We start from the raw sequence: 20,302 nt of genomic DNA, 5'->3' as shown, positions 1-20,302 counted from the left end.
TGATATCTGACAAACGATTACCCTCCACACCTTCGAAGCCTTATTGAAGGTACATCTCCAAGAGGCCTTATTTTCCCTCTTCCCACTCCCTTCTGCGTTGCCCAGATTTTCTCCCTTTATTCACCCCCCAATTCAGCCCCACAGCACTTATGTACATATCCGTAATTTATATATTTATATTAATGTCCATCTCCCTCTCTACACTGTGAACTCCACGTCGGCAGGGAATGCGTGTTACATTCATTCATTCAATCATATTTATTGGGCACTTACTGTGTGCAGAGCACTATACTAAGTGCTTGGGAAGTACAGGTTGGCAACATATAGAGACAGTTCCTACCCAACAACAGGCTATTGTAATAATAATAGTGGTATTAGTTAAGCGTTTACTATGTGCCATGTATTGTACTCTCCCAAGCACTGTGCAAAGCGTAAGTGCTTGATAAATACGATTGATTAATTGATTGCTTGATGCAGGACAGGGACTGGGTCCCCCCAACCTGTGGTCCCCATCCTCCTGTGGATTGCAGCAAATGGTCAGAGTGGTCGAGGCTCTGGGTGCCAACTCCCACCCCTAGACCACTCCCCCTCCACACACACACCCCTGCTCCAGCGCCCTGAGCCCCCCAGCCCCTCGCACCTCCAACATCTGCACGGCCCCCTCGTGCTCCTTCCTCGCCTCCACCTGGGCCTGTCCCGTGCACAGAGAGATGTTGCTTAGAACAGTGCTTTGCACATAGTAAGCACTTAATAAATGCCATCATCATTATTATTATTATGGTGACGCTGGACCAGCCCCCCCCGGGAGACCCGCCCGCCCGCCCCCCGGGGACAGAGCCAGTCCTGGGCACGTGGATCCTGGGCACACCCCCTCCTCCGCGCCCCCCCCAAAAGCAGCCTCCGCCCAGCTCCCCCCGGGACCCTTCCCATGTCTCTCCCCTTCTCCTCCTCCTCCCCTTCCGTGCCCCCTGCGCCCACCTGCTGCAGCCTGCGGACCTCCTCCTGCTTCTCCTGCAGGCCGAGCCGGGCTTGCTCATGGTCCAGCTCCAGCTGCTGCCGCCGCCCCACCGCCTCTCGCATGTGCTGGGACCGAGAGCCGACGCTCACTTCCGCGCCCCCTGACCTCCAACCTCATGCCCGGCCCTGAACCCCTCCTGCGCACCCAACCACCACAACCTGATGCCCGGGCCTCAGTCCCTCCTTCCCCGCCTATAACCTGAAGCCCAGGCCTGGTCTCCTCCCACCCTCCCGAACTGGATGCCCAGGGCTGGTCCCCTCCTGGTGACCACCCACCAATCTGATGCCCAGGCCCGGTTCCCTCCCACCCACCCCAACCCGATGTCCAGGCCTGATTCTCTCCCTCCCTCACCAACCTGATGCCCAGGTCTGGTCCCCTCCTGGTCCCCCCTAACCTGATGCCCACATCTGATCCCCTCCCAGTCCCCCCACCCCAGCTTCATGCTGATCCCTTCCTGCCTCCCTCAACCTGATGCCAGGCTTGATCCCCTCCTGCCCCCCCTCCAACCTGAGGCCCAGGCCTGGTCTCCTCCCATTCCCCGACTACCTCGTGGTATTTGTTCCCCTGCAGCCCCAACCCTGCTCACCTGCAGCACCTGCTCAAGGTTCTCCAGTTTGCTCTGAAGTCCCCGGCTCCTCTTCAGGGCCGTGTCCCGCTCCTCCGTTACCCCCAGAAGCCGTTCCTTGAGCGCCACATTCTCTGTTTCTCCCTAGAGATGTGGGGAGCGGAGGGGAGGCCCGGTACCCCACGTCTCAAAGCCACAGACCAACCAAGCCGACCCACCCCTAAATTCCAGAATCAGAATGAAATCCGGACTCTTGTTCCTTCAGGCCCTCCTTACCCTCCTCGCCCCCGCCAGTACCCCGGTCTTCCAGGTCCTTCATGGCCCCCTCAGACCTCCAGGCCACCAGGCCCATGTCTTACTACCCAGAACTGAGACCCTCAGGGCCACTTGTCTGCTGTGTGATCTTGGGCAAGAGCCTCAGTTACCTCATCTGGAAAATGGGGATTAAATTGTCCTCCCTCTGACTCAAACTGTGAGTTTCACACTGGACCGTGTCCAAGGTGATTATCTTGTCTCTACCCCAGTGTTTAGAACAGGCACACAGAAAGCACTTAACAAATACCATTTTTAAACCAAGGTGCATGGGGGTGGGGGTGCAGCCAGGGGCTCCTCAACATCCCTCCCTTCGATCATTCTCTTCCCCTCATCTCTCTAGCCCTCGGCGAGCTGGTCTAGGCCAAAGGTTGGGAGTTGGGGAGCGAGGGGTCCGGCTGAGTACCTTGTCCGTCCACATGACCCTCCCGCTGAGCCGAGAGTTCTCCTCCACCAGCCGGGCATTCTCGCTCTGAGCCTCCCTCAGTCGCAGTTCCTAGGCGACAAGGGAGCCCCGGTGAGCTGGGGTGGGGGGAGCTGGAGGGGAGACATCCTGACAGCTCCACCTTTAAGGAGGGGAGGAAAGCGAGTGACAAGCTCCACTTTTTGGAGGAACTAGGGAGCCGAACTGCCCCCCGAGTCTGCTCCACCTCCCTGCTCTCTCAGGGGCCTTTTCTTCTCTGCCCCACTTCCCAGGGCCCTTCTTTCTCCTGCCTCTTCTCCGTGGGCAGCCCCTTCCCCACCGTCCTCCAGCAGGCCAATCCCGCTAGAGCCAGGGCTATCCCTCGCTTTTCTATTCTTTATTTCCCTCCTGCGTTGGTCCTAGGCCCCCTTGATCGATCAATCAAATCCATCAATCTAGAATTATATCATCCCCGCTGAAGATAAAGAAGTTTGCCCAGCTGCAGCAGCAGGGAAGACTCTGGTTAAACTCCAGGAGGGACTTCCTGGCAGCGAGAGGCACTTGGATAGGGGAAGAAAGATAGGCTATGGGGTGTTCTTCCCCAGTGGATTTTAAATGCAAGTGAGAGTTTTATTTGCAGACTGGGCAGGGCATGGCAGAGGGGTGGCGGGGAGGGTCTGGCATGGAGACAGGGGAATGAGCTAGATGACTTCTCAGGATCCTTTCTCAATCTTAAGTCTATGATTTAGGTCTCTAAGCATGGTTCTGGGCCCATATCATTCATTGGCTCTGCTTCACCAGTTTTCAATCCTCTTCCTCCTTCCCTTCCTCCTCCCCCTCCTCCTTCTCCTCTTCTTAGTCCACCTCCTCCTCAAACTCCTCCCCCTCACCCTCCTCCTCCTTCTTGCATGGTGGAGGGGAACCGTTCCCCAGTCCTATCCCCTGCCCCTAGGGAGAGCCCCGCCCTCAGCCCAACCAGCAAGTCCCGCTCACCAATTCCTCACATCGCTTCTGCTTCTTCCTCACTTCATGCTCAAGCGTCTCACATTTCTTCCGCTTCTTGCCAAGTTCAGACTCCTACCCAAGACAGGGCGGGAGAAGGCTCAGGGCGGGGGATGGTTCGTGGTGGGGAAAGGCTCAGGGCAGTTGGAGCAGGGACTGGGGGGCTGATCAGACTATTTCCCAGGTCCCTGGCACCCGCCAACAGCCCCTGGATGCCTGGTCTGATTAGGTATGCACCATGGCCTAGCCGTTCCCACTCTCCTGCACCAATTCCCTATCCCTCTCTGCCTTAAGTTTCCACCTCAGGCTAGCAAGGAGGTAAAGTCTGGGGGCAGGGTCTGCATGCCCAGGATTATTTTGGAGGGGCGGGGAGGGGGGGAAGGAGTAGGGAGAAAGGAAGGGAAAGAGGAAAGAAGGTTACCAGAAGTCTAGAGAAGAGTGGTGATGGGGACGAGGTTACACAGTGACTGATGAGGTGCTGGGGTGGGATACCCTCCCTAGAGCCAGGATCTGCCCTCTGTACAACTGGGGTCACAGGATTCTCACTCTAGAGCCAGAACCTGCTCTCTCTAGAGCGGGACTGTGGGATTCCTTCTCCAGAGCCAGGACCTGCCTGTGAGTTTGGGCACTGAAAGCCCTTGCCAGGCCTTTAGAAGGAGCCCCATCTCACCGACAGGATTCCCAAATTCTGGGCACCCACTCCTGCTGTGGCTGCTGCTGGGAACAATGGTGGATCCCCAGGGCCCGAACCAGAGAGCAATCCACAGGAGGTGGGGCAAGAGATGAGAGCAGAACTCCAGCTCCCTTGGGCCTGCCCAGCCCTACCCCCACCCAGGGACCCCAAGGACTCACCAACCGCTGGACGTGCCAATGTCTTTCTGACTCATTTACTGCGGCCTCCACAGAAAAGTCCACATTGCCCTTGAGCTCAGAGCCCAGCAGGGAGACCACCTGGAAATAGGGAGGAACCTGTCCTGGGGGCGGCCAGGGCAAGAATAGTCATGGAAGCCTCCTCTACCTCACTCCTCTGGCAAGGCAGACGGAGCAACTCATGGCCAGAGAGGGGCAGTTCCAGGCCTGCTCCGAGTTTGGGCTAATACCGAGGCCTAGAGGACATAGGTCGTTAGACTGGGCTTGGGCTGGGCCTATCTGCAGGGTTCTGCAGGCCTCAGGCCTGTGAGACCAGAGGAGGAAAGGGCCAACACTGAGCCCAGCTCAGTTGGACTCAGGTGGTCTCAGATAGTCCCTCCTAACCTCTGCAGTCTCCCTTTCTCCCCCAACTTTCGGGGTTCAGACCAAAGGAGTCACAATCCAACAGTTGTCCCCTCTGGGGGCAACTGCTCACGTGGACCACAGAGGGACTAGCCGAGGACCAGCACCACACCAGGCAGATTCAAGCTGGGGCCAACGGGATGGGTTGGGATGGGTCAGGCTAAGGGGGATGCCAACTGAGAAGGGAATGGGCCGGGCCCCAGATTTCTGGTCCATGCAGTCCTCATGGTGTGGAAAGAACCCAGAATGATTCCAGCCCCACACTCCACTGCTTCCTCCTACCCTCCCAGGTGGGAGCTGCCTGGGAAAACAGGTTACGGGGCTGGGGAGAGCAGGGGAGAGCAAGGAAGGGCTCAGGAGAACAACAGAGAGCAGGGGAGAACACGAGAGAAAAGGGCCTCCCCTCACTGAAGGTGGGGTGGCTGTGGAGCTGGGACACCCAGGACGGGTCTGGGTTTCTTGTCTCCCTGTGCAGAGGGGGCTTGGGTGGAGCCCTGGCATTCCTCACCAGCCCCAGGGAGACCACCTCCCTGACTCTGGAGGCTCTAAAGTTTTGCAGATCCTGCATTCTCAATTCTCACTATCCAGGCCACGGTGTTCCCTTTTTAGCTCCCTCCACAGCTGCCCTGTCCTGTTTTTCCCTCCCTCCTGCACAACCCTGCACTAAATAAGTCACTCCTTGCCCTGGATACCCTTCAATAGCTCTAGAGAGTCACTAGTACATCTGACCTCTTGCAGGTTTCGGGAACTGTCCAGAGCAGAGCCGGGGATAGGTGGGGGTAGGAGGGGAGTTGGAGGGGTAGAAAGGTAAGTGAGAAGAGAATGGGGTTGAGGTGGGAGGCCTGACTAGTTAGACCAGCTGTGGGTTCCAGGAAGACCAAGCAAAGGCCCCTAACTCTTCTCTTGCTCCTCCTCAGCCTGGCCCCCTCCCCCAAAAGCCTCTCCAAACCGGGCTCTCGGGGGCAGGGTTAGGCAGGAGAGGAGGGGACAGTCTGGGGTAAGGGGCAGATATTTCCCTTGTCCCTCTTACTTTGGGCTTGGGTGAGCTCCCCAAAGAGCAGCGCAGTGCTCCTGCTGCCCTGCCTGAGGGTCCCGAAGCCAGGTTCCCCCACCCCTGCAGTTCAGTGGGCAGAGCTGGACAGAGCCGGCCCGGGTTTCTGACGCTCCATTTCTCTCTCATTATGGGGGAGGGCAGAGGTGGCCTATTTATTGAAGGGGGAGGGGAGGGCAGTGGGAGGTGGCTGAGAATTTGTGGGAGAGGATATTGGAAATCAGCCCAGACTCAGTCTCCTCTGGACCTCTCTCATCAAGTCCTGCTCCTACGTGGAGCTCCTGTCCCTATTCCCCTTGCCCAGCTCTCACCCTGGCCAGAAAGGCCGTGGTCTCAGTCCTCAGCTCCCACCCTGGCCCAGGGGGCTCGGTTCTAATCGGTCCCCGGTTCTAGCCACGTCCCTTGCAACTCCAGCATATCTGTCAGGTCTGGCCAGCTTCCCAGGCCTCGGGCTGGGGGTCGCCAGCCCATCCCACTCGCAGCCCCGGGGGACGGTGGGCAGCGCTTATCCCAGGGTGAGAGAAGCCCTGCTCCTACCTGGAGTTCAGAAGAGGAGGGGGCTGTTGGGGCAGACCTGGGCTGGGCTGAGTGGGGCCAGAAACGGTGTTGGGCCCAGTTGAGCCCTCACGGTGACTACCCCGGCAACGGGAGGATTTACCGGACTAAACCATTCGTCAGGGAGCCGGAGGGTGCGGGCGGGAGAGTCGCAGCTAAGGCCACTAGGACAGAGCTAGTGAAGGGCTGGTGGGGGCATCCCTATGGCTTCTGGAATCCCCCAGCTCCCGGCAGAGGGGTGAGCCAAGATCCCAGGCCGCTCCGCGCTGAGGAAGGGAAAAGCCGAACCACGCCAACCCATTCCGTCACAGGTAACCAGGTGTGAGTGCAGGGGGCTGGGGGAGCTGGAGAGACAGAGGGGAGGAGCCACCCAGGGGTGCCAGCAGACAGAGGGGACCAAAACCCTCTGAAACTGGACCCCAGATCCAGGGGGAAAAGGAGAAGGAGGGGAGGATGGAGGGATGAGGAAGGGAGGATGTAAGAGGGGATGATGGAGGGCAGGGGAAGACAGCGAAGAGGAGTTGTAGAGAAACAGCAAGGGCTGGGAGCAGGGTGCCTATGCCCCCAAGTCGCTCTGGCCTCCACCCACTGCCTCTCTGACCCCCCAGCCCGGGGATAGGGGCCTCTGGGTTGGAGCTGGGCAGCCCCTACCCAACCATCACTCGCACCTCATCAGTGGCTCCTGGAGCCTGGGCGGGGACCCCGGGAAGGAGCTCGTGGGGCCCAGCAGAGCTCGAGAGGTTGGGCCGGAGCGCTTGGGGCTCCTTCAGGTTCCTCAGGGCGATCTGTCTCTGGAGCCTCAGCACCTCCTTCTGGGCCTCCCGCAGACGCTGGTCAGAGGCCCTCAGGTTCTGCCACTGGGAGCCGTCCTGCCCGGTCAAACAGGCACCGTCAGGACCCCGGGACCGGGAAGAGGCCAGAGGGACGGCACTTCGGAGGCTGGCCTAGCCTCCTTCCCATCCACAGACCAAGCTTCTGGACTAGCCTCCTCCCATTCTGACCTAAAAGGCCCCAGACCGCTCAAACCACACACAGGCCATCTCCGTGGAGGTCTGGGGACCTTGGATGTTAATGAGAAGCCTGGCAGCTCCCAGGGAAAAGGACCCAGGGGCCCCAGTAATAATGATAATAAGAGTAATTGTGGTATTGGTTAGCTAAGCGCTTACTATGTGCCAAGCACTGTACTAAGCAATGGGGTAGATAAAGGATAATCAGGCCTCACATGGGGTTCACAGTCTAAGTAGGAGAGAGAACAGATATCGAATCCCCATTTTGCAGATGAGGGAACTGAGGCACAGAGAAGTGAAGTGACTTGCCCAAGATCACACAGCAGTAAGTGGTGGAACGGGGATTAGAACCCAGGTCCTTTGACTTCTAGGCTCATGCTCTTTCCACTAAGTCTTGCTATTTCTCTTCACAGGCCAGAGATTTCCTCTTGGGCTCCTGTACGCCCCCGCCCCCTCCCACACAAACACCCTAGGAAGTAGGGCCACCTTAGTCCTGCTGCTGGAGGAGCCCACCCTCTCTTATTTAATTAAGTGCTTATTCTGTACTGAGGATTGTGCTAAATGCTGGGGGTAAATACAGGCTAATCAGATCAGACATCATGCCTGGCTCCCGCAGGCCTCCCAGACTAATGGGGAGGGAGAGCAGGTATTGAATCCCCATTTTACAGATGGGGACGCTGAGGCCCAGAGAAGTGAAGCGACTTGCCTCAGGTCACACCTGTAGGCGAGCGGCAGAACCGGAATTAGAACCCAGGTCCTCCAACTCCTAGTCCTGTGGTCTTGCCACTAAGCCACGCTACTTCCCACTTCCATCTCCTTTGCATCACATTAGCTCCCTCTCCTGCCAGTGTCCCAGTTCTGGGATGGAGGAGAAAAGCGCCCTGGCCGGTTCTCCCAGGCGAGTAGGAGAGCGTGCCCCTGGTGCCCCTGCCCCCGCCGTGGGGCTCACCTTGCCCGCTGCCAGTCTGGCCTGCAGCTCGCGGCACTGGCGCTGCAGGGCGGCGATCTGCTTGTCTTTGGCCAGGAGAGCGCTCGCTTGCTCGCTGAGGTCCCGGGCTCGCTGCCGCACAAATGCCTTCCTGCACAGCTCCAAGCTGGCCCCGGCCCCCGGCCCTGCCACCCCGACCTGGCCGGGCACAGCACAGGTCCCATCGGTCCCGGGGATCCACGTCACCAACCTGGGGAGAGGGCCTGGGGATTGGGGGGATCTGAGGCCCCGAGAAGGAAGGGGCCTTGGGATTGGGGGAAACTGAGGCCCCGGGAGGTAGAGGGCCCTGCCTGAGTCACCCAGTGGTGGGGATGGGGCTGAGGTGGGTACTCTCAACTTCGGGAGGTCTACAGACCTTGGGTGAATTCCAGTGTTGGGAGTTCAAGTCAATTCAATCATATTTATTGAGCGCTTATTGTGTACAAAGCACTGTACTAAGCGCTTGGGAGAATACAATATAACAATAAACAGACACAGTCCCTGCCTACAAAGAACTTAATATCCTACAGTCCTCTAGACTGTAAACTAGTTACGGGCAGGGAATATGTCTGCTAATTCTGTTGCATTGTGCTCTCCCAAGCGCTTAGTACAGTGCTCTTCACACAGTAAGCACTCAATAAGTACTATTGATTGATTGATAGATAGATACAGTCTGGGGTCTCCAGAGGGTTGGGACTGGGAGGGTAGGGTCTACCCCAATCTGTCCTTCCCCCAAGGCAAGTCCCTGATGCCAGCCAAGCCTGGAAGACTCACGCCTCTGGTCATGCACGCTGGTCACCTTCTGCTTATTAATAATAATAATAACAATGATGGTATTTGTTAAGTGCTTACTTTGGGCAAAGCACTGTTCTAAGCGCGGGGGGATACAGCTGGCAGATAATAGGGGTCTGAGCCGCTGTGGGCATGCCTCCGCCTCTCTCCCGGCCCCTCGAGGGCCACACACTTCACCCTTCAGAACCCCAGCCCAGCTGAGGTGACCTCAAACTCCTATTCCCCTGCACCCCTGCCCCGCCTAGCCTCTGGTTCCTGCTCGCCTCGTGCCAGGGCTCTTTCATCTCACAGGCCCTGACCTTTCCCTCGGCCTCCCCAGTCCCACCCTCCCTAGTGTCCAGGCCCTCACCACACGCAGATTGGCCTCCTGTAGCTTGCGGGCTCTCTCCTCCAGCCGCTTGGCAATGACCGCCAGCTCTGCGTTCTTCCGTTTGAGCTGCCTCACCTTCTCCTCCGTCTCCGGGAAACTGCTATTACGCTGAGAGGAGGCGGCAGCCAGTAAGGACTGATGACAGCCGCCCAGCCCAGCCTCCTCCCCCCGCCACCCCCTTCCCTCCCATCCCTCAGCCCCCACGGCCACCTCACTGCCCAGTCATTGAGGCCTCTAGTGTCCAGAGCTCTGGGACAAAGCCGGGAACTGGGACAACTGGGTCCCGGGCTCTGCCCCAGATATGCTATGTAGTGCCGGACAGTCGCTGCCCATCTCTGGGCCTCTGGGAGGTGAGAGGGGAACTGGCATCCTGCCTCTCTGGGCCTCCCCCCAGAGAAGAGAGGTGCTGGGAAGCAGTGGGAGAGGCCACCAGGAAAGAGCCTGCCTTGACTCCGACTTGGCCCTGCCCCTCTGAGAGCCCTGCTGCCACCCTCCCCTATGGCTCCCGGTTCTGGCGAGTCACGGCTCGGCCAAGGGTCCCGGCTGTCCTCTCATCCTGCCTCCCCCAGCCCACCCTCCCTGCGCTCGCAGCCCCTCACCAGCCGCTGGTTCTCCTCTTTGAGGGCAGCATAGCGACGCTCCAGTTCCCCCAGCACCTGTAGCAGTTCCAGCTTCTGCCTCCCGGCAAAGTCTGCATCCAGCCCGGCCTGGGCCGGAGGAGGAGGAGGAGCACAGAGCCCTGAGAGACCCCCAATGCAGACCCCCTTCCTCGGGGCAGCCAGAGACCAGCCCCCCTCCCACACCCAGAGTCCCAGTTCCCAGAGAGCTCCCCATCTATGCAGGGTAGGAAAGGAGTCTGGAGTCTTTTCTCCCAGCGTGCATCCAGTGGGGACATGACCCAAGTCTGGCTCTCCCTGGGTGGGAATGAGGCAGAAATAGGGCAGGGGAGTCACCTCCAGGAAAATTAGACTCCTCAAAACCCCCTGTCTGGTACCTGACATCTCCCCAAGGGGACCCCTCTTTCTCCCTTCCCCTTCCCCCTCCCCATAATGATTGATGCATGGGGAATCATGCCGTAGTAGGAGGGGCAGGCAGAGAGGGGCAAAGCATGGTAAGGGATGGGCTGTCAAGGAGAGGAATGGGTAGAAAGGGAGGCAGGAGCAGACAGGCATACAAAGCAATAAAGCTCCGCACAGGGAGAGAGAGAGGCCAGGCACAGACAGAGAACAAATCAGCAGACTGGCAGGCAGAGACAGAGGCAGGCAGAGACAGAGAACAAATCAGCATACCGGCAGGCAGAGAAATCAGCAGACAGACAAGCAGACAGCTGTAGTCTCCACATTTCCTTGTCTGACTGAGCTATGTTTCTGGGGCTTCGGTGGCATCTTTCAGGAGCATCCTGCCCTTCAACCTAAAAGCTCTGTTGCCCCACTCCTCTGTCCCTTCACCCCACTCCACTGGCACCTCACTCCACTCCTCTGCCCCTCATTTCGCTCCTCTTGTCCCTCACACCACAACCTCAGAGCCTCTCACCCTGCTCCTCCGGCCCCTCATTCCACAGCCCCAAAGCCCCTAACCCTGCTTCTCTGGCCCAGTCCTGCCTGTCCCTTCCATTCCCCATGTCCGGCCCACAGCCGCCTTACCTTAGAGTTGCCCTCCTGCTCCGTGTGCTGTGGCTTCTGGGCCCTGGGGGACCCCAGTGTCTGCCCAGGGCTGGAGGGAAGGCTCTCCCCAGGCTCCATTGTCCCCACCGAGCCCCTGGGCAGCCGGCAGACCATGTTGCCTGCAGGCTCGGGCACCAGGACCCCCTCATCATCCTTTTCCACTCCGGGGGCCGCACCACCGGCCAGAGGAAGGGAGATCGGAACAGGGTCCCCAGGTTCCGCTGACCAGGGCCCCCCAGGAGCTCCAGAGGCCATCCGCTCCAGGGCCCAGGGCTGCCGCGCCGGGAGTGGCCCCCCCATCGACGGTTCCATGGTCCCCCCCTTTCCGGGGGGCACCGAGCAGGATGTCAGCGGCCGAGGGAAGATCCGGGTTCCAGAAGCCGGGTCCCACAGGCATCCCTCAGCTGGGAGGGAGGGAGACCAGGGTCATGCCAGTCCAGCCCGGTGTCCCCGCCTCCCAGCAACTCCAGGTCCTACCAAGGTCGTCCGAGCTTCCCCTGCCTTGGAGCTACAGGGGCAGCCACGGCAGAGAATGGGCCGTGCGGAGTCCGAGCAGTGTGTGTGTCTGTGTCTGTGTGTCGGGGGTGCGGGGGCCGAGTGTTTTAGGCAGTGTGAGAGAAGGAGTGTGCAGATGCCAGGGTGTGTATCCAGCGGTGTGCCTTTTGCGTGTGACCGTATGTTCGTGAGGCTCTCCCTCTGTCTGTGGGTTTCTGTGTCCTGATGTGTGTATGTGTGTGCTTCTGTAGGTCTGTGTACTGCTGTGTGGTTCTGCGTCCGTCTGCCTGTATGTATTAGGTATGCTTGTGTCAGTGGGTGTCGGGCTATGTGTTTGTGTGTGTGGAGGGGTGCGGGGGAGAGTGAGAATGAATTCCTGTGGATGTCAGTGGGCAGATGCCAGTGTGTATGAGGGTCCAGTTGTGAGTCTTTTTTTGTGTGGGGGGGGTGGGGGGTGCGTGGGTGGGTGTCTGTATGTTTGTATGTCTGTATATCTGTGTGCTGGGTGTGTGTGTGTGTGTCCGAGCGTAGGGCCCGGGGTCCCCGGCCGTCTGTGCTCCTCTCCTTTGGCTGCCGGCGGGTCCGGTCCGTGGCTCAGCTGGGTGGCTTCGGCTCAGTCCTAGGGAGGCCTGGCCTGCTGAACCATTTCCTTCTAGTCCTCTGCCCCTGGGCCGGGGAGCTCAGGTCGGAGTAGCCCAGGGGACAACCGCAAGCTGGGGCTGTCGTCCCCTGCACCCCCAAATCTGGATCCCTGTGGTAAAGCACCAGGGAACCTGCACCTCCTTCGTCTCCTCCTTCTCCTCCGCCGCTGCCACCCCCTCCGCCGCCTTGGTAGAGAGCTGGGCCTTCCTCCAGCCAATGAGAAGGAAGCTGCTGGTTTCTATGGTGACGGTGCTGGAACGGTGGGCAAGAGGGCGATGGAGCTGGAGGGTGGAGGAAGGGGGACGGGACAGCCAGCTTCTCCTGGGGTTTCCAGGCCTTTCCTTGCTCCCCTCAGCTTCCTTGGGCTCCCCCGCTCCTCGCCCCGGCTGGACCTCTGTCCCTCAGCAAGCAGGCCCTGGACAGAACCGGAAGAAGAGCTGGGGGGCCATGGAAGATTTGAGTCATTCAGAAATAGAAATGACAAACAGATAAATGGAGAAGGTTATGGAGGCAGACAGACAGAGACCCACCAGGGCAGAAAAATTGACCGAGACAGAGAAGCAGAGACCAAAAGCTTGAGAAGGAAAGAGAAAGGGAAAGCTAGGGATAGGTGGGGGGGTGGGGGTGGAGAGGGAGAGAGAAAGAAATGATCATAAATTCTCCAGATTAAAAAGGCCACTGAAGTCATTCCAGTTCTTCTTCCTGCAGGGACAATGTCCTTTCCTTATCTCTGGTTGATGTTAAAGGTTTCCAGGTGACTTCTTTCAGCCCCTCATTCTAGTACCCTCCAAATGCCTCGGAAGCAGCATGGCTTAGTGGATAGAGCACAGGCCTGGGAATCAGAAGCACCTGGGTTCTAATCCCGCATCCACCACTTGTCTGCAGTGTGACCTTGGGCTAGTCACTTCACTTCTCTGTACTTCACTTACCGCGTCTGTAAAATGGAGGTTAAGACTGTGAGCCCCATGTGGGACAGGGACGGTACCCAACCTGATAAGCTTGTATCTACCCCAGCGCTTAGAACAATGCCTGACCCATAGTAAGCACTTAACAAATACCGTTATAATTATTATTTCATTAATATTTCTTGCATCTGCCCTTACTCTCTCCTGCTTCAGGGAGAGGTGGAGGTGAGTCAGTTTCTCTCTATCCAGAAGGAGGAGGTTCATATTTGCCGGGGGTGGGAAAGGGGGCATAGGGACCCTGGCTGCCCCTGCTGGCCCCCCGGCCCTGGGATCCCCAGGAGATTTGGGCTGGATTGTCAGTTTCTCAGAGAGCTAGGGAAAAGACCCTTGGGTCTGGGGTTTGGATCTGATGAAGCCTGGGCAATGGCTTCTTCTCTACTCTGAGGGAAATGGACGACATCTGCCCTCCTCTTCCTTCTCCACTGCCACCCCTTTCCTCCTCTCCCTTCTCCTCCTCCTCTTCCCTTCTCCTCTTCCTCTGTCTCCCTCCCCCTCTCTCCCTCCACCACCCCCCTCACCTCTTCCTCCTTCTTTTTTCCCTGCTCCTACCGGTTGGCAAGGGGCGGGGGGGGGGGGGTGTTCCCATAAAGTCAGTCAGTCTGTCAATCATATTTATTGAGTGTCCAGAGCACTGTACTAAGCTCTTGGGACAGTACAATATAACACTACAACAGACGCATTCCCTGCAGCAACGAGCCTGCAGTCTGGAGGGGGAGACAGACATTAATATAAATAAACCAATAATTTACAGATAGGTACATATAAACCTCTCTGGGCCATAGCTATAACAGAGAAAGACCCCAGCTCCTTCCCCCTCCAACTTTGTATCTGTCTGAGTGATTGATCGATCGATGATGATGGTCTTTGTTAAGCACTTACTACGAGGGTGAAGACTGCAGCAGGTGCCAGGGCAATTTCCTGCTGGCCTAAGCACAGCAACAGCACAATATCAATCAATCAGTGGCACTGATTGAGTACTTACTGTGTGCAGAGCACTGGGCTGAGCGCTTGGGAGAGTACGAACCAACCTGCATGGTAGTCCTGCGTGGAAAACACCTCTGCGTGGCGTTGGAAAGATGCTGCGCTCCTCCCTCCTGACTCCCTCGTTGCACTTGGGCTTCAGCAGGTACCCAGCAGGCAGGGACGAGAGTGCCAGTGATGCTGTGCCAACCATTAGCACTCGAATCAATTCCTCCTCTGGACAGGTTCTTGGGCCTGATATCTCAGGACAGAGGAAGAGAGGCTCGTCTTTCATTCTTCGTGGGAGACTCCATTGGGTCAGTGGGTATGTGTGTGTGTGTATGAATGAGAGAACGTGTGAATGAATTTCTTTCAATATATCAGAGGACGTGCAAGTTTGTGAATGTCAGTAGGTATATGTTAGTGTTAGCATGCGAGAGTGGGTACCTTGCATGTTTGCTGATCCGTGGTATGGTCTGGATGTGTGAAACTGTGGGTCGGGTGGAAAGGCGAGTGTGTGTGTGTATACAGGTGCTAGTTGTGGAGTATGCATATGTGTATTTGTGTGTTGGGATGTGAGCACACATCAGTGAGCATGTGCCTTGCGCAGAGCCCGTTTTCAGGACAGAGAATTGGGCCCCTGACTTTAAAGGGTCACTAGCCAGGGAAATACTAGCCAGTTTAGGCCCTGCCCAAAGTGACAGGTCTCAAGAGCAGTCAGGTGGAGGGAGTGGAGGGGAGGGAAGGATGGGAAGGAAGAGGGAGGGGTTTAAGGATCACAGCTATCTCACCGGCTAGGAGTTCTGCCCCTTAAACCCTGATCCCGCCCTCTCCATCCCTCCCCGCTCTGTCCCCAACAGCATTCCCCTATCAGAAACCAGAACTTCAGCCCTGAGGCTAAGTGGCTTTCTTCGAGCCAGAAAAGGGTGGTCTCATGGGAGAACGTGTGTGTATGTGTGTGTCTGTCTGTCTGTATCAGCACGGAAATGTTTTCTGTGTGTTTGTTTCAAAGTGTAAGCATTCATGTCAGTAAGTTTGTATCAGTGTATGAGGGTGTCACAGTGAGTGCATTGATTGTGGGTGCCAGGTGGGAGTGGAGTACATATATGTTAATGCATGAGCTGGCATCAGTGACACATGAGGGAGGGTAGGTTTCTGTGCACATGGTGTGAGCCTGAGTGCTACTGTGCTTTTGTGATGATGGTGTGTGTGTGTGTGTGCGTGTGTTCAGGCATGAGCCTGTGTGCCGAAGTGTGTTGGTTGGTGTTTGTGGTTTTTGGGATATCCCTGGGGATGTACGCCAGGTCCTTACTTAGACTTGTTTGGAAGGTGGGGGGGAATAGGGGTTGAGGGGCTTCCCTCCCCTTCCCCCCACACACTTTGCGGCCCCTCCCGGGTCCCAAACACCAGCCTGACCCTCAATCCCAGGGGTCACGTTTCCAGGAGCAGCTGGGGAGCTCCCACCCCCTCACCTCTGGAAGATCCCAGACCAGAAAGCACGGTGGAGGGCCCAGTTTCAGGGGATAGAGGAATACCATTGAAGATATGGGGAACCTGTGTGTGTGTGTGTGTGTGTGTGTGTGTGTGTGTGTGTGTGTGTGTGTAAGCTCATTGTGGGCAGGAATATGTCTACCAACTCTGTCGCACTGTACTCTCCCAAGTGCTTAGCACAGTGCTGTGCACACAGTAAGCATTCAATAAGTACCATTGATTGATCGATTATGTGTGGCCTTCCCAAACTGAGCCCTTTCCTTCCTCTCCCCCTCTTCCCCCTCTCCATCCCCCCATCCTACCTCCTTCCCTTCCCCACAGCACCTGTATATATGTATATATGGTTGTACATATTTATTACTCTATTTATTTATTTATTTATTTATTTTACTTGTACATATCTATCCTATTTATTTTATTTTGTTGGTATGTTTGGTTTTGTTCTCTGTCTCCCCCTTTTAGACTGTGAGCCCACTGTTGGGTAGGGACTGTCTCTATGTGTTGCCAATTTGTACTTCCCAAGCGCTTAGTACAGTGCTGTGCACATAGTAAGCGCTCAATAAATACGATTGATGATGATGATGGGTATGTGGGTGTGTCCTGTGGGCTCCTTTGATCCCCCTCAACCCCATGACATCGGCACCAGAGGCTCCTCCAGAGGCAGGTGGGAAGGTCTCAGAGTCTGGCTGGCAGAAATGGAGGGGCTCGGGCCAGGTATACAAACTGGGGGTCTGGCAGGAGGGGTGGGATGACAAAATATATTCATTGCACCCTCTCTTCCATTTCTGCCCCTGTGGTGCTTTGCTCCCAGAGCTGCCCACCTAGCACACCCTGGTCCTCCCTCCCTTCCTTCCCTCCTCCCTGCCTCCCTTCACCCCCTCTCCCAAAGCCATGGCCAGGCTTCGGGTAGGAACGACAGACTCTCAGGCCACTGGGGCATCATTTTTATTGGGTTTCCATTAGGGCCCGAGGCGTCGACGTGGCCCTCTCCCGATGTTCCACCTCCTCCCCGGCTCTTGGCTGCGGGGGGACTCCAGTTGCTCTGTCTTGGGCTACTTGGACATCTCCAGTCTTCCGACATCCCCGCCGTTTCCTGGAACCCACCTCCCTCCGGCCCCCTTTCTGGAGCCCGCCTTCCCGGCGGAGGAGGGCGAAGGCGGTGGGAGTGCCTGAGGTCTGCGCTCCCTCTAGGGGGGTGGGAGATTGTCTCTGGGTCCGTGGGTCAGGGAGACAGGCTGGGGGTTCCGGGGCAGGCCTACTGGTTGGACTCTCGTAGAGCAGAAGTCAAAGAGGAGGGCTGGGGGGTGGGGACTGAGGGAGGGAGGGTCTGCAGGTGGGGCATTGGAAGAATGGGGAGGGGGGAGGGAAGGGGGGAGAGACTGGTACTCACCTGCACCTGCGGGGGTCCCAGGAGCGAGGGCCGGGGGTGGCGAGTTCTCCGAAGCCCACAGTACACTCATCCATAAAGTAGGAAACACTACACCCTACAGCGCTGTTAGTAGTGCTTTCTACTTTATGGATGACTGCACTGTCTGTCTGTCCGTCGTGTCCGTCCGGCCGGCCCGCTCCTCCGCCTGCTCGGGAGAAACCCCACCTCCAACGCGCTCCCCTCCCCCCACGTCCAGTCTCGACTTCTGGTCCGCGGGCCCCCCCGCGCCCCGCTGCCACTCCCCCTACCACCCCGTGTCCACCTGGCCCAGTAGGACCGGTCCGCCAAAAGAGAGGGAAGCACATGGCGGCCCTGAGGCCTCGTGGGCCGTGACTCAGCTCTCGACCTCCCCATCGTCCCTCCCACCGTCTCTCCCCTCCCCCTTCCCTTCACTTCCCCTTTGGTTCTGTCTTCCGCTCCCCGAGGCACCGCCCGCACGCTCGCCCACCCCAGAGACGTTTCTGGGCGCCCTGGAGGCAGCCCCAACACACATCTCAATCCCCAGGTCCTCCCAGGCCACTTTCGGCCGGCCCCGGGCAGCCCCCACCCTCGCCCTAGGAGAGTTTGAATGAAACATAACCCGTCCAGGGCAAAAGCCGGGGCCTCTCCCAGTGCCCACCAGTGCTCTCCGGTTCTCCCCGGTGCTTCCCAGTGCCGCTCAGTGCTCCCCAGTGCCTCCTGCCAAGGCCTTCACTGTGTTTCCCAACCTTCTCAATTGACTGCCTTCTCATCTACTCCCTTCCTGAGCCTTTCTGTGCTCTCCCCCTGCTCACGGGTCCCTGCCGGGTCCTGCCCTGCCCTCTCTCTCCCCGCTCCGGACACATTTCTGGCTCCTGGATTTGTCTTGGGCCCTGCCGATGGCTTCTCAGTTCTCGTGGGGCCAGCTCCCAAGTCCCAGAATTTAGGCCCCCTATTTTTTTTTTTAATACAGTATTTGTTAAGCGCTTACTATGCGTGAAGCACCACTGTAAGCACTGGGCTAGATAGAAGCTTATCAGGTTGGACACTGTCTCTGTCCCACATGGCGCTCAGAGCCCCTTTTTTCCCGGCTCTTGCCGCACCACTGCCTGCCTTGTCCGGTGGGGAAGGCGATGCCCAGGCCAAAGGATCTAGCCCTGGCCATTTAAGGGGGCCAAGTTCACCATCCCGGAGGCTCCGGGCCGTCCACCCCCTATCCCCCGACGCTCTGTACCACCGCCCACAGTTCTCTCGCTCTGGCCCACCGGAGGAGACCTGCTCTCCTCCTTTCCAGAACCATGCTCTTCTCCAGTGTGGCACTCCCCTCTCCACTTTGGATTTGGGAACCCCAGGCCCAACCCCGCTGCCCCCCACCTGCTCTATCCACCCCCTCCCAAGACAAGAAGAGCCAGTGGTAGGGCGGGGTGGGGGTGGGGGTTCCTTGAGCTCTTACCTGGAGGTGCTGCTGTAGAAGAAAGGAGAGAGACCCCAGCACCCTGGGAGTGGAAATGGGTCGCCCAACTGGGTTCCCTCAATTTATAACCCTAGCACCCACGTGGTGCGACCGCAGAGCGTCAACGGCTGCCGAGGGCCCCAGGACGGACCCGCCCCCAACACGGCCTCCTCCAAGCGGTCTGGGGCCTGAGATAGGAGGTCCCCTCCCCCCCGCACTGGGGAAGGTTTGGGGGGGAGGGGAGGTGGCGGGCAGACTGACAGGAAACCAGCTACTCTGATGGAGGGGTGGATGGGCTGGGAGTAGGCACCTGCAGAGGGGCCGGGAGTGGGGAGGGGGTCTCCTGGGTCCGCCACAGTCACCCGTCTCCCTCCACCTGTTGCAGCCTCAGTCACTACCCCTCCTCCGGATCAGACCCCCCAGCACCATGGCCGTGGCCCCAGACACGGAGCGGCTCCCCCTGGCTCACTTACGGGGCCCTCAGCCCTATAGTCCCCACTTTGCTTAGGCCGGGTGGGCCCAGGTCTCCTCTTTCCCCTCTACCTCCTCTTCTTCCTCCGCCAATCCGGATTCCAGCAGCCCTAGAAGCCTACTGGGATCCCAACTCCCAGCTCCCTCAGCCTCTGGGCCGTGGCGAGGGGCCTCAGAGAGTGGGTGAGGGCCAGGCCGGAGCCTGAAGCTACCTTTCGACGGGGCCCCTAGCTTCTTCCCACGTGGTAGGACAGAGCACAGGAAGGAATTGGCGCTTTGGGAGCGCCTCACGCCTCACTACAGCCCCTCGGGGAGCAAGGGGCCACTCTACCCGAGAGCAAGCATCACCTCTTCTTGAGAGCAGGCGTCCCATCTCCCTGAGAGCAGGCATCCCTTCTTCCTGAGAGCAGGCAGCCCCTCTCCCTGAGAACAGGCGTCCCCTCTTCCTGAGAGCAGGCAACCTCTCTCTCGGAGAACACTTCTGCCCTTCCTTCTTTCCCCTCCCCTTTCCCCAGCTAGGTCAGGAGTGGACTGCCCGCCCTTCTCTCCCAGGGTTGGGGAAATGACATGGGATTTAGTGGAGTGAGTGAGAGAGAGAGAGAGAGAGAGAGAGAGAGAGAGAGAGAGAGAGAGAGAGAGTGTGTGTGCGTGTTCCATGAGTTCCTGTGCTCTGCTCTGGCCCTTGACCTACCCCTGTCCTGCCTCCTGCCCCAGCCCCTGCCCCATCCCTACTTTGGCTTCTGCTCTAACCCTGCCCCAACCCTGCCCTGTCCCCTGCCCCATCCCTGCCCCGACTCTCCCCCAGCCTCTGTCCCAGCTCTGGCCCCACTGGGCAGCTCCAGCCAAGCCTTCCTCGCTCATAGTACGTGCTCAACAAAAACCATTAAAAAAAAAAAAATCCTCAACCTCTGGGCTATGGTCCCATCCTCAGGTAGCCCAACCTAGAAGAGGGAGGGGTCAGGGGGAGCAGTGGAACTCATGAGGATACGGGCTCTGGGGACGAGGCGGGAAGGAGTGACCGGCAGGCGAGCGCCAGCCCCACTCCACCTGCCCTCGTTCAGTGAGGGCCGCCGGGAAGTTGGCTGGGACCGGGGGCAAGGGAGCTGAACAGTGGAGAGAGGGGGTGAGAGGCCCAGGCAGGTGCTCAGAGGGAGCGGGAACAGAGCTGGCAGGTGGAAGGGGAGGGGGAGGATGAACTGGAAGTGGGGGAGCATTCCCAAGAGGTAGGAGACAGTCCTCCCCTCACCAGAGACCCTGGAGCAGGGCAATGCCCAATGGGCCTGCCAGATCCCACAGCCACCCGCACCCCAACCTAGGGGAAGACCACACATAACTGCCCCCCACCCCAGCAGAGCTGCTCTCTTTAGGGGTCCCCATGATCGCTTCCCTTCCTTGGAGCAAGCACAGGGGATGGGGGGGGGGTCCCCCCTCACCACAGCCCCCCAGTGCAGGTTGGTGGG

At 58.4% G+C, this 20,302-nt stretch overlaps 1 protein-coding gene across 1 annotated transcript in view; it reads right to left on the bottom strand.

Annotated features, from left to right (window-relative positions):
• TSPOAP1 (TSPO associated protein 1) overlaps nt 1-12,220 on the bottom strand; it is a 32,056-nt gene extending 19,836 nt beyond the window's left edge. The window contains exons 1-11 of the mRNA XM_038758828.1: nt 10,958-12,220; nt 9,914-10,021; nt 9,294-9,422; nt 8,135-8,311; nt 6,847-7,047; nt 4,153-4,251; nt 3,292-3,375; nt 2,302-2,391; nt 1,605-1,727; nt 979-1,083; nt 641-691 (exon numbers count right to left, since the gene is read on the bottom strand). Coding sequence (XP_038614756.1) covers nt 641-691; nt 979-1,083; nt 1,605-1,727; nt 2,302-2,391; nt 3,292-3,375; nt 4,153-4,251; nt 6,847-7,047; nt 8,135-8,311; nt 9,294-9,422; nt 9,914-10,021; nt 10,958-11,290 — 1,500 coding nt within the window. The 5' untranslated portion in view covers nt 11,291-12,220. The remainder of the gene's footprint in view (nt 1-640; nt 692-978; nt 1,084-1,604; nt 1,728-2,301; nt 2,392-3,291; nt 3,376-4,152; nt 4,252-6,846; nt 7,048-8,134; nt 8,312-9,293; nt 9,423-9,913; nt 10,022-10,957) is intronic.
• Nucleotides 12,221-20,302: the final 8,082 nt, after the last annotated feature.

The sequence above is a fragment of the Tachyglossus aculeatus genome, chromosome 17, assembly GCF_015852505.1.
Source record: "Tachyglossus aculeatus isolate mTacAcu1 chromosome 17, mTacAcu1.pri, whole genome shotgun sequence".
NCBI classification, from domain to species: domain Eukaryota; kingdom Metazoa; phylum Chordata; class Mammalia; order Monotremata; family Tachyglossidae; genus Tachyglossus; species Tachyglossus aculeatus.
Note: the sequence above shows the minus strand (reverse complement) of the source record. Positions and strands in the feature narration are given on the sequence as shown.